We start from the raw sequence: 17500 nt of genomic DNA on the forward strand, positions 1-17500 counted from the left end.
CTGCCCGTACACAAGGGGACCATTAATTCCGAGTCTGTGTCTGCGCGTCTACACATGTTCCTTGTGCCTAGGTGTGTACGGTGGTGTGTCTGGTGGGCAGTTGGAGGAAGGGGGCCTTGTGTTTTCTTAGGGGCTGTGTAGAGCGGGGGGCCCCCGCCGCACCACCTTCACCAGTCCATTCACCCCCCCAACACTTTTTTTTTGGGGGGTAAAAGGAGATCTTTGTGTGTTTGTGCTAGTGAAGCAGCTCCAGTCAGTCCCAGTGTTCCCAGAGGAATACAATGAATGGGAGCATTTTGTCCCACTCAATACCCCCCCCCCCCCCCCCGCCACACACACACACACACACACACACTTGTCTCTTCTTCTTTTTTTTTGCCATTCGGACACACAGATTCATTTTCTTCTCCCTTCATTCTCTTTCCTGCATGTCACAAGACGTCAGGACGCTTGTGTGTGTGTGTATGGGAATGCCCCGGAGGACCCTGAACTCCCAGAGAGAGAGCGAGAGAGGCGTGTGTGTGTGTGTGTGTGTGTGTGTGTGTGTGTGTGTGCGTCTAAAGGACCTCCAGGGCTGTACGACCTAGACAATGTTATCTGAAGAGCTGGTCAGGTGACGACTCGGTGTAGCAGCACGCTTACCAAGAAAGGGAAACAGAAAGGATGTCACATATGTTTGAAGCATCGCGGCAGAGACACGACAACATGCAATGCCCAATCTTTTAAATCTCTTCAACCCTTTTGAAGCATTTCAGGGTTTTCACCACAATCTGCTGTCAAATGATTTGATTTGATCTCCACTGCAAAGAAGTACAAATTGAATTCCTTCTTGCATCACTTTATTTATTGTAGTGCTGGGATTGGGCAGTTGCACATTATAAAAAGTTTGAATTTTTGAAATATCAAACTATGATAATGATGTTTCAGACACATTAACCAGGTACAGAGGAGATAATTGAAATAAAATGATAGAAAAAGTTTATTAAACTTGTTGAAACTAGTGTTGTTGTTTTATAGAAATCATCTGATGTTGAAGTTGTGTTTTGTGAGAAGGCTGCATACTAGGGGTTTCATTGATTGGCTCTGTCCATTATGTTTTACCAATGTAATGTCGAAATGTCATGATTTCCCAGAGCCCAAAGTGGAACAGTCCCAAGCCCAAGGATATTCAATTTGTGGTGTTGTAAATAATTACAACCTTCAAACCCTGACGCTTGAGAAGCTGGGATCTGCAAATAATTGTTTTTTGGTTTTTTTTGGAATTGTTCATCAAAAGTTGCTGCTAATCAATTTTCAGATGACGTCCTTATTGATCTAATTATTTAAGCAAACACGCACAAGTCAAGGATTCATTCATGTCTCCCTCTCTTTCTCTATTTAGTCATGCTCTTTGAGTGTCCCTACCACAAATCCTCTCTCTCTCTCACACACACACACACACACACACACACACACACACACACACACACTCACACACACACCATAAACATCCCAGAGGATGGTCATCCTATTCAACTAATTCTGCAACGTAACCATGCAGTACAAATGCAGAGAACTTCTGTAACAGCACAACATGCTGATTGAGTAAATTTGCCCACTAATGATGAACAGGGGGGGGGGGGGGGGGGGGGGGGGGGGCCGTCACAGAATCCTGCAGGCTCATCTTTGATATGCTCTCTTCAGCCGGAGCCCACGACGACCTCACGCAGTCCAACCACAGTTTTTAGGAAGTCTTTCAAGACGACATGAAAGCGTCTGTGAGCCTCTGTTGTTGTGTTAACGCCGTTTTCACTTCACATTTTTACACTTGTCCCTCCGGAGTGTACTGTACGTCTTAATTTGTTGTTTGGTTCTCTGTTCTTAGACTCTGTGTGTGTGTGTGTGTGTTTTATCTCTTCTTCTTCTTTGATTCATCCTTCCAATACTCTTTACTCTGTCTTCACTCTCTATTCATTTCAAATTTTTCAATTATCCATTTTATTTTGCTGTTTACTTCTTTCCTTCTCTTTTCTCCTTTTTAATCTTACTCTCTTTTCACTTTTTTTTTGACTTTCCTTCAAGTCCGATGCCCATTTCTGTTCTCTCTTTAATCCTTCATCTCTTCCTCAGTTTCCACCGTTACCTTTTTTTTTAACCAAAGGCCTTTTCCATTTTTTTCACAGCTTTTTGTGTGTGTGTGTGTTTGTTGTGCATATATGTTGTGTTTGTATAGGAGAGTGTGAGTGTTTGTCAGGGTTTTTTTTGGTTCAGTATACCTGTTCCTATATTTTCCAAACATGTCTCTCTCCCTGTGCCCCTCTCTCTCAGGTCCAGGGTCACATGCCTCCGTTGATGATCCCAGTGTTTCCTCATGACCAGCGGTCCTTGGCTGCTGCCGCTGCTGCACAGCAAGGCTTCCTCTTCCCACCGGGCATGTCCTACAAGCCAGGTACACACACGCACACACACACACACGCTCCCTGTGTCTCTTTCTTAGAGACACACACACACACACACACGCACACGCAAACACTGGAATCCCAGTCTATGTTAATGAGGTGTGTCAGGTGAGGAATGTTCTGGAAATGAGCAGAGAGATTTATAAGCCCTGCTTGTTCACATCAGGAACAATACATTGGACACAGCCAGGACTGGAATGTCTTTTTTACGGCGTGATGAAAACATGTCTGTTGCACAACACATCTGCAACACAGAATTTCACACTTTCTCACACACACACACACACACACACACACACATACGCCCCGCACTGCCCCCGACAATGCACACTTAAAGGGGCAGTAAGGCATTTTAAACCAATACACGTTTTATGTAAAAATCTGCGAATATTCCCTCACGCGCCGCTAGCTGTCGGTTCTGTGTGTGCGCCGAAAAACTGCCTTTTTTTCCCTGGCCCTGGTAATGCAAAATTGAAAACCCCCCAAAAATGGTGCGGACCGCACCACACACCACTGTGTGCAGTTTGAACACATCCCTCCCCGTCACCTTAAGAGACGTTCTAGTGACAGACTCTACGACTCAGGGGTTTTTGCCTCGTGGTTTGCGCGTCGGTCTCCGATACGCGAGGCTGCAGGTTCGCGGCCTGGTCAGCGCAGTCAAATCAACAGAGAGAGAGAGAAGCTTTCTGTGTCAAACACAAAGGAACGCGTCAATGTTGCATGTTTGCACCATCCACAAGGATCCACTGCACCACCTGCTTTGCCTCTCTCTCCTCCTCCCTCACACATTCCTTTCCTCCATGCATTCCTCCAGGTGCGTGCCTGGTATCGCACAGCACTGACCCTCCATACTTCATACGGAATAATCCATGTGTATCCCTGCTGTGTGAGCATACGCTCCCACGAGGGCGCAGAGACAGTCGCAGGAGAAGGAAAGGATTAAAAAGCCATTATTGTAGACTCTCCCTTTGACTGACTTCAGCCCGTTCACAACAAAGGCTCGGACATGGAAAGCCTTTTAGGGACGAACAGCAGGGGTTAATACGCGGTACTCCAATATGAATTCACGAGTGTATCCCAACGAGGGAGCTCTGGATTTGAACTCCACTCTCCCTAGTCTCAAGTGAGCGCGTGTGCCGACAATGAGCGTTACTAACCTCGAATAAAACGCTTGTGACCCTCCGCGTTTCATTCGACATGAATAAATACATGAGAGGAGCAAGAAGGGAACAAACAGCGAGACAGAGGGAGGCAGACAGACAGACAGGCAGACAGACAGACAGACAGACAGACAGACAGACAGACAGACAGACAGACGGACGGACGGACGGACGGACGGACGGACGGACGGACGGACGGACGGACGGACGGACGGACGGACGGACAGACAGACAGACAGACAGACAGACAGACATGCAGACATGCAGACAGACAGACAGACAGACATGCAGACATGCAGACAGGCAGACAGACAGACAGACGGACGGACGGACGGACGGACGGACGGGCGGGCGGACGGACGGACGGACGGACGGACGGACGGGCGGGCGGACGGACGGACGGGCGGGCGGGCGGACGGACGGACGGACGGACGGGCGGGCGGGCGGGCGGACGGACGGACGGACGGACGGACAGACAGACAGACAGACAGACCGACATGTAGACAGACAGAAAGACAGACAGAAAGACAGACAGACAGACATGCAGACAGGCAGGCAGACAGACAGACATGCAGACAGGCAGGCAGACAGACAGACAGACAGACGGACAGACAGGCAGACAGACAGACAGGCGGACGGACAGACAGACGGACGGACAGGCAGACAGACGGACAGACGGACAGACAGGCAGACAGACAGACGGACAGACGGACGGACAGACAGGCAGACAGACAGACAGACAGACGGACGGACAGGCAGATAGACAGACAGACGGACAAACAGGCAGACAGACAGGCAGACGGACAGACAGACAGACAGACAGACGGACAGACAGGCAGACAGACAGACAGACAGACGGAGAGACAGACAGGCAGACGGACAGACAGGCGGACAGACAGACAGACAGGCAGACAGACAGATGGACAGACAGGCAGACAGACAGACAGACAGACAGGCAGACAGACAGGCAGACAGACAGACAGATGGACAGACAGGCAGGCAGACAGACAGGCAGGCAGACAGACAGGCAGACAGACAGACGGGCAGACGGACGGACAGACAGGCAGACAGACAGACAGACGGACAGGCAGACAGACAGGCAGACGGACAGACAGACAGACAGACGGACAGACAGGCAGACAGACAGATGGACAGACAGACAGACAGACGGACAGGCAGACAGACAGACAGACGGACAGACAGGCAGACAGACAGGCAGACAGACAGACGGACAGGCAGACAGACAGACAGACGGACAGACAGGCAGACAGACAGGCAGACGGACAGACAGACAGACAGACAGACAGGCAGACAGACAGACAGGCAGACAGACAGACAGACAGACAGGCAGACAGACAGGCAGACAGACAGACGGACAGACAGACAGACAGACGCTGGTCGAAAGTAAAAAGCAGGTTAGTTCTTGTGCAGTAATCGGCCCCATGCACCTCTCTTTACAATTTGTGTTTTTTTTCCTTGTTCAGCAGGTGATAATTACCCCATGCAGTTCATTCCATCTACAATGGCAGCTGCGGCGGCATCTGGACTCAGCCCGTTACAACTGCAGGTAAGACTAAAAAACACCTGGTCTCCGGAGAGTCAATCCCCCTCGTCTTGAAAACAAAAAAAAATGACCCCGATCGATCCCACCAGAGGAGTCATATATTTGACTCCTCAACTGACGCTTTAAATGAAATCGGAGAAAAGGAGTGAGTGCTGTATTCCTACGTGTGGATCACATGTTGGAAACAAGACCAGAATGAAGCGGTGTAAACGTAAAAACGTCAGTGGTCAGTGGCGTATTTGGGATTGAGATGTGCTCCAATTTCACTCGGATTCACTTGTCAACTCATGACAAGTTTGTACTGCATGATTAAAGCCGTAACCTGCTCTTGGTTGTCAAAGATATAACTCCTATACCCAAGCCAAAAAGTGTTTTCCACCTCATGCTGTTGTTGTCGTCACAGAGTAAAGGTCAGTAAAGCAAACTAAAGAAATGCTCCTGCAATATATATATATATATATATATATATATATATATATATATATATATATATATATGATGATAACTTGAGTGAGTGTTTCACAACAAAATAAACAACTGCGGCGGAGTTTCAGAACAGCAGCAAGAACAAAGACGGAGCTGTGAGGTTGAGGGTTTTGTACACTGAGAAAAGTACATATGACTGTAATCCTGAGGGTGTAGCCAGCAGGCCAGAGCCCAGGACAATTGTGCAGAAGTGGGAAGATAAATAGAAAAGACAGTCGAGATAAGGAGCATGGGCAAACTAAATGAAGCTCCTATTCATTCCAACCTCACCCTGAGTTAAAGTGTTTGGGGGGGGGGGGGGCGACACAGCAGCATTTTCACAAAATAAAAAAGAAACCACTTTTTAGTGCTCCCCTGGCCGTTGCTCGCTCAAAGAAGAAAATAGTGAATTAATGCATAACTGCCGCATGAAACCTTTTTTATTTGGCCCGTCAGGTCGAGGCCATTTTGAAGCATGTCTGGTTGATCTTAGCTCAGAAAAACCTCTGTGCACAGTTGCATTGAAAAAAAATAAAAATGAAAAAGGTGGTGACATCCTGACTGCACATTGCAATGAGCTAGCGCAGGGCTAACTGAAAACAGCAAATATCTGAGAAAGTGCCTGATCGCCTGGTGATCTCTGGAAAGGCCACATACTACATGATACCATGAAAACGAAAAAAAAACACAAAGATAATATGCAACTATAATGGTAATTTGCCTGCTGGTATTTTTATTTTCCTCACTTATTTTGCTTCTTTGTAAAACCAAGCCACATTGTCAGCGCCTCTATTCATAAATTCCCCGAAACACTAAAGCATAGGAGCAAATTGGACGGTAAATACAGATGTAGGCCGGAGGAGTCCCAGCATGCATTAACAAGCTCAGCTCACCGGCTTGTTTCTTAATGAATTTTAATGGAGTGAACTTTTTCCAATAAAAACAGCGTGACGCGCTGGTTTAAAGGTGAAGCGCTACAAGCCGACGCTAACATGCTAGCCCTGCTCTGCTGCCTGTCAGCTGTGTTGAACAAAGACTCTCATGATGAATCACAGAGGAATTCCGCCCCACCAGCGAAACACCTGGCCCGGGCAATTCATCAAGTACTTTATTGCCGCTTGACACCTGTGGTTTGAGAATATCACTCATCCATAATGGTTATCATGGAACATATTTGCAAAGAATAAAAACAAATGAAATAAAAGAAAAAGAAAAATGAAATCTTTACTCGCATGAAGGCGGTTTGGAATTTCACAACAGCAGCCCCGTCACACCTCCCGCTGTACCTACTATTAGAGGAAAGAACAAAAGCCCTCAAAAGCTTTTTCACCGCAAAACAATGTTGCTTCATCACGTCAGTCTTCACTGAGGCTCGGCTTTTGGATTTCCTTAGAATCCTTATCTCACTTTATTCACTTTGTATTGTGGGGTTTTTTCGCTTATTGACGCCCTCATCAGCCGCTATTGACTTAACAAGGCGCCATGCTGTGCCGAGGGGAATCGGTAGTCTCGGCGCAGCCTCTCTCCACCCTGGGCTTTGAAATTATCAAAAGAGCCGTACGGTGAGCGAGAGGTAAGAGGATGAATACTGTCGGAGACGCGAACTCGTTCACATTCAAACACTGCCTGAGACGTGGGATAACGAGAGGCAGGGAGGAACTTGAATGAAAGAGGAAGCGTCTCGTCGCAGGCGTCGGTTGAGAAATTTGAGTGGGAGACTGGGAAAAAAGGAGGAAGACAGAGAGTGTGGGCAAGTGTACGTGGGAGAGGGGGAAGAAGGAGAGATCATCAGAGGGATTTTTTGTCAGACGGAGGCGCCGGCTTCCAGCACGTGTTCGGACATTGTTTTGACAACAATACCCACGCCACCAGCGATCGTGATGAGATTTGTACCTGTTAGGTTATGAATCTTCATCTCATCTTTGTACCGTGGCACAGTTGTGCGTGCAGCGTTGCAACAAGTAGGATTTTGATGCGATGGACGAAGTTAAAAACACCTTTGTGGGGGTCTGATATCCAGTCACTTTCACTGCTCGTACACTACTCACTGTTGTGCATCTCCTTGCTGTCTGAATGTCAGAGAGCTTGTCAACCACAGGGTTTCCCTCAGGAAATGTGTTGATAATTGAGGCATTTGCCTTTACCTACATTCAATTCGAAGATTATTGGGATTATTTTTTCCCAACACTGGAACATATTGGTGTGATTAATTACCATTTTTGATATTAATTACCATTCTGATATTAACAATATAACAAATCTGACGAGATCAGAATCAATTGATTTCTTATTCGGCGTCCTGCCCTATCTTAAGCCCTTTGGCCTGCGTTCAGCCATTGCGGTTACGCTGTAGTGCCACAGCGGTCTTCTCTCTGTCTTTCTCTCAGGGCTCTGCCTGCGGGAGGTGAGGGACAATGACAGCATTGAAAAGCCTTTTTTTATTAACAGTGACTGTGAGGGGATGGTTTTTCCACTAACATACTTCTGCTAACTTTTTTTTGTGTCTTAACTCATCACTTCTTTATCTTGCGTGATCACTGTGTCTGGCCTTCCACCTTCCACCATGGCACTTTGAATCTGCACTTTGTGCGAAGACCAAAAGCACTGATGTGCTCATTAAATATGATACAAATAAAGACACAAATACAATATGGAAAGTGCGTCATGGGGTGAGGTAACCTTTTATTTATGCATGTACATAGATTAATGAGATCCTCCGTAATGTCTGAGCAATGCAGTCCAGTGCGCGCACAGAAATCTCGTCTGTTTTAGGTGATTTTTAGTTTTTAGTCTCAGTGATGCTTCTCACTTCACAATGGCCCTATCTCCAGTGTGTGAGACCATGCATTAGTCCGTAACAGAGCATTGTACATTCACAATTACAATGCTCTGTTACAGTAGCTCTTGCATGAGCAGTCTCCTCTGCTACATACCGTTTCCTCAAGTACACACCAGCTGGCATCAAACTTTTTTTTACGGCCGGACCTCTGCTCGGTGCAGCACGGACAGATGCTGCGGCCAGACTGCTCCAGATGTTTTTTCAAGTTGAGCCCCGCAGGACTCTTTTGGACAGCTGGCTGGCACTGACGGTCAAAAAAGGCACGAACTGGAGAAAATTCTCAAGCGGCGAGAAACTTAACCTGCACAAGCTCCTTCAAGAGGTCGTCCATTTCTCAACATCGCTGGAGAAGTCAGCACAGGTGCGGAGGAGGTTCACAGAGCGACTGCAAGGACCAATTATTCAGTTTTGATTTTGTGCCCTAACGTGATTGAAGAAAACCAAATCCAATCAAAAAGGAGGATAACAGAGATATTTGGCGAAACTGGCCCAGTGTGCGGGACACCCATCGTGACCCGACCTTACGATTTCTGACAGAGCAAATGTTGTGCTATCGGCGTGGGAACTTGATCAGGCCAATTGTTTCCGGAGCCTCGGAGTAGACCCCTTCACAAACAGTGGATTCCTGCCGAAGAAAGGCCCCCTTTGTGCGCGGCTAATGCGAGGGAAATACAGTTGCTTTGCAGACATTCTTGTTGAAATCATAAGACATCGCTCGCTGTCTATTTTCTGTGTTCAGCCCATTTCTTTTACTGCGTCTAAGGGCTGGAGACAAAGGTGAGGGACAAACTCTTGTGCCGCAGAGTCCGGATTCCTATCCTCATTGCCAGCAGTCAGTAATTAGGCCAGGCTGGCTTTCTTACTCCAAAACAAAAAGGGGAAAAAAGAGGTCAATTATTGGAAAGCAATGAGATTTATTTTTTACATGAAAATACCGAGGATTTGCTCCGTGACACAGAAGTCTGACGTGAACAACAGTTCTCTTTACACTGCCTGCGTCTCTGTGTATCTTCTTCACCATCTTGGACGCAGCCCAGCCTCCCAGTGCGACATTGACTCCCCATCCTCTTCGCGGGCCAGCCCAGTGGCACTCCATCTGTTCCTCCCTCATCCTCTTCCTCTTCCTCTGCCCCCTTCTTCTGCGAACCTGCTGAAAAAGACAAAAACCTCATTTGTTTTGTGCTGGAGATCGATAGCGGCTCAACACTAAAAGAGGCCGGCTGAAGGGATTCTCCACTCAGACTTAATGGGACAGGCCGGTCTGGGCACAGAGGAGGGTGTTGGCAGGCTACAGTACACTGGTCCGGACAGTACTGCCCGCGCCCAGACCACAACAACAGCACCGTCTCTTTGCTTTCTTAAGGATCACGCCGAAGTGGGCCAAGGTTATAACACACACCCAACAAGCTGCTGGCGATCACAAGGACAAGGGACGACTAGTCTAAGCAGTTGGATTTTAGTTAAATTAGCACTAACGTCCAGCGGCCAGTCAGATAGTCCGGACAGCTGAGACACACTTCAAGACCCTCTCTGTCAATTTGTAATTTAGGAAATTGCGGCATTGTCTTCCCCCGGGGGTTTGACTGAACGGCGAGAGCTGTAGTTGGGATTGTCTACGCTGCACATTGGCCTCCCTAGTCACCAATCAATCTCAGGGTGTCTTCGAGAAACAGAGAGAGAGAGAGAGAAAAAATCGGTAAGCTCTCATGTCCAGCCTTTTGTTTTTTTCAACAGTTCACTTTTTCTTATTTGGATATGCTGACAGAATCGCTGCTAACAGCACAATAGCTGTGGGTGCGTCTGCACAAAAATACATTGTGTGTGTTTGTGCAGGCGCGGGTGTGAGATCTTAAACGTGTGTCTTACCTCAAAGACCCGTGCGTCTGCCCCGGCCCCGGCTCCCCTCAGAGCTGCAAGAATATCAGGCAGCACCAGAAGTAACTCTGCGGTCGGCTTGATTGACGCGAGAGGCCTCACCACCAGCCGTTCGAGGCACATTCTTACAGGGATCTCACATCGCCAGGGGTTGGCCCGAGCACTCCCGGTGCCTTCCAAGGAAAATAAGCGGCGTGACATCAGGGCTTTGTTTCAGCGGCGCGGCCCCTTCTGTTTGTGTTTAATATCGCTCCGAGAGAAGTGGAAAGAGGGCCAGCCAATTTCTCTGGCCCCCGACCGCTGAGCCTGGTGCTTCGGCGGTGAAGCGACGGTGGTCTCGTGTGTCTGCAGCCCATCCCGCTCTCTCTCTCTCTCTCTCTCTCTCTCTCTCTTTCTCTTTCCCTCTGTTGCACTCTCTTTGCTTTTGGGGCTTTGGTCCCAGGAGTCTTTGCAGTTTTGACTACAGGGAAATCAGATCTCACAACACTGGGGGCCTTTTAGGTGGATGGGGGGGGGCAGCGATGGAAATGGAGATGGGGGAGAAGATGTGAAGAATGATTTTGGAACAAAACTGAGACACAGCGGAGAGAGGAAGCGAGTCAGAGGGAGATCAAAAGAGAAGAGGACAAAAGAAAGACAGGAATGTCCAAAGAGGGAGAGAGTATAGATGAGGTGAGAGTAATGAAAAAATGCTCGGAGAGTAGGAAAGCAGAAAAAGAAGAAGAGGAGGGAGTCTGAAGTGAAGGCCAGCCACGTCTGGGTGGTTTTCCTGAGGACAGGCTCTTTGATACTCCAGCACTCACACTCCAATGCATGTCGACAGGGGTTGACAGTGGTTTCAGGCAGCGGTTTGTCTGGCCAGCTCGCTTTGATTTAGAAGACCCTGGACTGTGGGTCCAGTATTTGACTCTTTGATTTTTGTTAAGTACCTTGGATGGAAAATCAGTAGGCCTACAGTTTTTTTTTTTGCAACACTTAATGTTCTCGTCTCAACCCGAAAGGCAGTCGCCTTATACTTTCCATGTCTTTCATTTAAGTTTTCTATTTTTTTCTAATCTATTTTCAAATGTGTCTCAGTTGACTCGCATGCCCAACATGTCACTGCAATCTGACTACACCTACAGGTCGCACACTTCTTGGATTTTTTATCAAAGTTAGTGGAGAAACCAACTGTCTGAGCTGCGAGGTCTAACCATACGGGACAAGATTAGTTTCAACGTTTTTTAAAAACTGAGCAATCCTAATTTGATTTGTTTCTTATTTGGTTATTATGTCATTTAAAATTACAGAAATAAACTTTGATTTGCCAGGACAACAAAAAAAGCTCCATGTTGCCTCTTTTCCCATTGTGGTTCACATTGTTTCATGACAAATCAAGGAAACCAGCCATTTTATTGTGAGCCAGGCATTGTTTGAAAGGGTTATGTCATTACTTACTGTACACACGTTTTTGTGCCGGACTGAGTCGTAGATTTCGTGGGGAGCATTAAACTTAAATAAGATACAAGCAAAGTATTCAGAAGGTTCTTCAGCTATTATGTGGATTTATTTCTTAGATGCGAATCGATGCACAAGCTGTGCCCAGCATCTGTTGAAAGAATAACTGTCAGCGATGGATTGTAGATCATTTAAAATGAAAATGTTGTGCTGGAAGGCCTCTCTGATAAATACTCTCCCCCCTCAAACAAATCTTCCATTTGTGCGGGACACTCCTGTCAAATTCAGATCTAGGTGTGTGTGTGTGTGTGTGTGTGTGTGTGTGTGTGTACGTGCACATCTGTTTCCATATGGAGTTCTGTGTGTGTTTGGCTCGGACACACACCCATAGAAGAAGAGAGGAGGGAGAATGAAAGAGGAAAGCCACTGACTAGCTGCTGGCGAGCAATGTTAATAGCCTGTCGGTTTTGCTGGTTTCTTCCCTCTCTGCAGCAGCTGTATGCAGCCCAGCTGGCAAGCATGCAGATCTCACCAGGAGCCAAGATGGCTCCCCACCCACAAGCTCCGCACTCCTCCGGTCCCCTCTCCCCCTCCGCCCTGAAGAGCGAGAAGCGGGCATCCAGTCCCATCACCCAGATTAAGGTGAGCCCTTTATTGTATTCATTGTATTGAGAGAAGTGTCCATGTTTTACCTTTCGGGTTCCCCCTTTCCTTTAGTGTGTCATATAGATTTTTTGGGGGCAAAGTTGGACTAAGTTAGTGCGAGACAGGTAGCTAGACGGACGGACGAACAAACTTTATTGACTGGGAAATCCTGGTGTAGCAGCATCAGGGTATCGGACACACAACTCACCACACTCCTGTAGAGAATCCTGAAATACAAATATCTTTAAAAGAACTGTACAAATATAAGGAATGAAAATATAAAGAATGTACATATTAATGCAAGAGTGAGGGGCAATTCCATTACCAATACATGCTCTTAGCAGTTGACCAATCACAATGGGCCAACTGACCAATCAGAGAAGACCGGCGAAGGAGCTTTTCAGAAGAGCAGGCCAAGAGCGAGAATGTGTTTGGGAAAATTAAGGGCGAAAACAAATGATGCATATTTGAACATGAGAGCATGTCAAAATATTCTAGTGACCCACCAAATTAAACCTGTAAATACTGTAAAATTCTAAGTACTATACACACTTTAAATGATCAAAATATGATTTGGACACATTTCTGCTTGATAGTTTTGTAATTTTTTTAGTTGATGGGTTAATTTAGAAGCAGATGAGCTAATAAACAGTACGACTACAGCAAATGGAATAAAGTCTGACCATGAATTCAACAAATGGTTTAAAGGTTATATGTGAGGAAAACTTTTTATGAGGTAAGACGATGCAATAATAACGAGAAAAGAGTTCAGAATATGAAGGATGGTACAGTAAAGATGACGATGCTCAGTGTCAGTAAAAGTGAGAGAATTTTCGGGTATGTGAAACATCGAATCTGTGCGCGGGCCCCGTACTCTTCGCCACTGATTAGGAACTGCTTATTTAACAGTCGCACACTGACACACACGTGCAAATACACAAACTGACACTGGCGCTGGCTGCTGTTTGGCAGGAGCCCAGGCCCCTCCACTGGAGAGAGAGAGAGAGAGAGAGAGAGAGAGCGCACGGACCGCGAGGTCATAATGGAAGCCATGTGTGTGCACGGGGCACAGCTGCAACCGGCGTCACAATAGACCAGCGTCAGAGCTCACCACACTCACACAGTAGTGCCGTGCCCTGCAATCCCCCCCCCCCCCCCCCCCCCCCCCCCCCCCCCCCCCCCCCCCCCCCCCCCCGCCCCTCCGCTATAACCCCCCACACATATGCTGGGCCCACCCGCCCCCACTTTGGCATGCCGACCGCGGCCCTAACCTCCCTTCCCTCCCACTATTCCGAGCCGTCCTGAACTCCTCAACACCTCGCTCTGCACAAACTAGAGCTCCATGTTCATGAAGCGCCGTCCTGCCGCAGAAGAGCCCCCGTCAGGCGGTGTACCGTCCACGTTTTCCTTTTTCAAGGAATTCCTTGTGTGGATCAATGCGGTCATGAACCGTTGATTAGAAATAGAGGACTCACACACACAAAGGTGCCATTGTCTTTGGAGCAGAAGGTACACTACAGTGTTTTTTTGTTGTTTTTTTCCTGTCAAGTTCACAGAAGTGAGCTGCTTAATCCATTTAGCGAAGGGCAGAAACCCGATAGGGATGCCTGATTGGTCAGTGGGAACATCACTGAAGTACTGAGAGCACACAGTAATTAAATTCAGGTCAGATGGAATTCAACTTCCAATGGCAACACGTTTTCACTGCAGACACACAGCAACATATTTGTTATCCCATCAAAAGCCACAGTATTTGCTGCATTGCTGCATAGTTGTTGTTTTTTGCCGTAGCCTAGTACTGCCTTTACTGCCATTTGGGCCAACATTGTATCATGCACCCACAGATTCTCAGTTCTCAGTTGCAAATTAATTTCTTTTAAAAGGCTACTATTGCCAGATACAAAAATGTTACTGCTTAGAATGGCTCACTTACACTGTGATACATTTCTATCATCACATCTGTTCTCCGAATAGGAGGAAGGATCCACGCAGCCATTGAACCTCTCAGCCAGACCGAAGACAGCCGAGTCTCGCCGCTCCCCGACGTCCCCGTCACAGAGTCTGTTCTCTGGAAACAAGACCAGCCCTACAGGCATGGGCAAAGGCCGCATCCCCAGCCCCAACCCCAACATGGGCAGGAACAGCTCTCTTGGTAGGTAACACAAACATGCACTTTAACGCCAGGCTTTTTCCTTTATCACTGGGAAGATGAGACGGGGGCCAGCCGGACCAGCGCTACTCCGCCTGACGGATAGGCTTTGCTGAATAAGAACCACGGGGTGTAAAGGCCGCTCCACCACGCCAAGACACAAAACTCTGAGTGGAAACACTGACGCACTTCCACACACACGCAGACCCACTCGTACATGTTCACGCGCCGCCGTATTGTTCCCATCTGCACTGAACGTGCATCCAGAGCAAACACGTCCGCGCTCCAGCGTTCAGCGTGCTCTTCCCCTCGACCGGAAAAACAAAAACACCAGCCACCCAAACACCCGAACGCCTCCCTGCTCCCCCGCCACACACAGACGAGAAGCCGAGCCGCGCTGCACGCGGCTGATAGACTGCAGACACCTCGAACCCACCAGGAGACCTGTGTGTGTGTGTGTGTGTGTGTGTGTGTGTTTTACAGGAGGCCAAAGCCCTGTATTTAGCCCCAATGAAAACCCCGGCAGCGGAAGCAGTGAAACCCAGCACACGTTATTTGGTTTTTAAGAGCTTCCTCACATCATTGTCTGCCCGCGCGAGGCCTTTTATGCCCCTACCTCTGCTATCTGTTATTAAGGCCAATCTAAACCCTCTCATTATATCCCCCCAGAAAACAATTTCACCAGCTCTTCTGGAGTGGCTTTGAGGACGCGTCGCCCGTGTTCCCTGCAAAGTTATTTTTTGCCCATTTTAACGGCCACCCAAGCATGCAGTGCTGCCTACTTGTGTGCTAATTAAACGAGGAGGGCAACGGAAACTTTGCATCCTTTTATTTCTCCTTTTTTTCCTGTCTTTCTTTAAGTGTGCACCGGCTTCCAAAAAGTGTGCAGCACATGAACAAGGGGAGGAGATCCCGGCGTGTTTAGACACAAGTGGACCGATTAACAGCTGAAGCATCATTTGGGCCCGATAGGAGATTTGAAAAAAAGTCCCATTTCCATGCGAGTGTTTAAATGTTTTTATGGCAGGAATTTGTGTGCAGCCATTGTGACTTTATTGCTTTGTTTTCAGCGTCTTCTTTTACAAAGCTCCATAGTGTTTATGAAGGAGCATAAAATCACACACGAGCGCCAAACTGTGCTCATCAAGGCTTTGAGTTGAGGTTCAACGGCATCTTACAAAAAAAACACCGTTTTTTTAAAACTGACGATGAAAGAAAACAAGCAAATCAGAATTTACAAAAAAGCTCAGATACTGAACTATTTTAAAATTGTGTAATATACTGTAATATCTAACCATCTGGTGCTTGTTTTTACAGACTGCGAAGGCTTTCAGAACAATGGATCAGCTCATTACATAACACCTTCTTCGCTGTCGGTATCCGTCCTTTGAAAACAGTTTAGTCAAGGGGTATGAAAAGATGCCTGTGAGCCCCCAAAACCTACATACAGTATATAGGAACTTTAATATCAGGAATAAAACATTTCCTGCCAAGATTGGGGGGTTTCACGTTTGAGATATTTCAATTTGTGTCTCCTTCTGTCCTCTTTGAAGCACTGAGGGAGTGACGTCCCGTCAGTATAGAGACGTTCGAATCGCACTACGGTGACAGTTGAAGAGGTTGTTGCTTCTGTTGCAAGGCTCCTGTCAGTCAGATCTGACGGAGCCACTCATTCAGATTCGCTCTGCATTTCCTGTCATGCCAGCCAAGGTGACGTTCCCCTCTCCCCTCTCCCCTGTCCCCTGTCCCGTCCTGCCCCTCCCAGACATCCTGTCCAGCCTCAACTCCACGGCGCTGTTTGGGGACCAGGACGCAGTGATGAAGGCCATCCAAGAGGCCAGGAGCATGCGGGAGCAGATCCAGAGGGAGCAGCTCCACCACCACCAGCAGCAGCAGCAGCAGCAGCAGTCGGGACACCACAGTCTGGAGGCCAAACTGTCCGCCCTCAGCGGCATGACCCTCAACAACGGCAACAAGGTTAGCGGGACAGACAAGGCCACACGTGACACCATGAGAGGACACACGTCACTGATAAGATCCACAGCAGTCACATGGTGCAAAAGCAGTTTTCAAAGGCATTTTCTTTCATGTGAAGAACGAATTTGGATGGAAACCCTCCTCTGGGTCTGCATGCACACGCCCACACCACGCGATGATATACACACTGGCACGGTACATTTGACTCACTTTAAAACAGGATGCATATTTAGGAATAAGCACTCAACATGTATTTAAAAAATCGAGCTCCATCTGGACCCGTCGTCAGATAAAACTGCAAAATGTGTTTTGTGTTTACATATGAATAACCCTGTAATACTAATGTAGCACTCTAAATGTCATTGATCACGATTTCCCACTTTATGACACGTTTGCGTTCACCAGGCCTTTACAGGAAGACAGAGATTTCATCTCAAAGGGACACGATCATCCCATATACTTTTTCACAGTGCTCTCTCTCTTCCTGCATATTTTCGATTGCTCTGATTGTGGGCCTCGACTTGTAAACCGGTATTTTTTTTTTACAATTTGGTATCAGAGCTTTTCCTTCAGTCAAACATGGGAACACTTCTCCACAGCACATAGACTAATGTGCTGAGGAGAGAAGGAAGAGCATTTATATAAATATATAAAATATATTTTTTCCCCCCCTATATAGCATTCAGATCCATTACTACTACTACTACTACACGCACACACACACACACAAACACACACCTGTGTGTAGATCTCCTTGCTCCGGTGTCACATTTTTTATTGGTTTCATTGTCCGGCTGTCCAAGGTTTTACTCGCAGCTCGTGCACGAGTGTTAAGAATATTCATGGATGATGTTTCGGAGTCGTTTGGCTCGGGCTGCAGCTTTTGAGAACTTTTCTTTTCTCCTCTCATCTCCACGGCCACCCAGAAGCTAACAGCTTTGAAGAGGGAGC

General features: G+C 47.4%; 1 protein-coding gene across 8 annotated transcripts in view; it reads left to right on the forward strand.

The window, feature by feature from the left end:
* The window catches only part of LOC118315968 (transcription factor SOX-6-like), a 94375-nt gene that overhangs the window by 64664 nt on the left and 12211 nt on the right, over window positions 1-17500 (forward strand). For 4 of the 8 annotated variants that reach the window (XM_035643696.2, XM_035643702.2, XM_035643698.2 and 1 more), the window contains 5 exons: window positions 2308-2428; window positions 5083-5165; window positions 12271-12420; window positions 14398-14575; window positions 16338-16549. In XM_035643696.2, the coding sequence (XP_035499589.1) occupies window positions 2308-2428; window positions 5083-5165; window positions 12271-12420; window positions 14398-14575; window positions 16338-16549 (744 nt within the window). The remainder of the gene's footprint in view (window positions 1-2307; window positions 2429-5082; window positions 5166-12270; window positions 12421-14397; window positions 14576-16337; window positions 16550-17500) is intronic. The other 4 variants (XM_035643699.2, XM_035643703.2, XM_035643700.2 and 1 more) reach the window with 3 other exon arrangements.

This window comes from Scophthalmus maximus, chromosome 7, assembly GCF_022379125.1.
Source record: "Scophthalmus maximus strain ysfricsl-2021 chromosome 7, ASM2237912v1, whole genome shotgun sequence".
Classification (NCBI taxonomy): Eukaryota; Metazoa; Chordata; class Actinopteri; order Pleuronectiformes; family Scophthalmidae; genus Scophthalmus; species Scophthalmus maximus.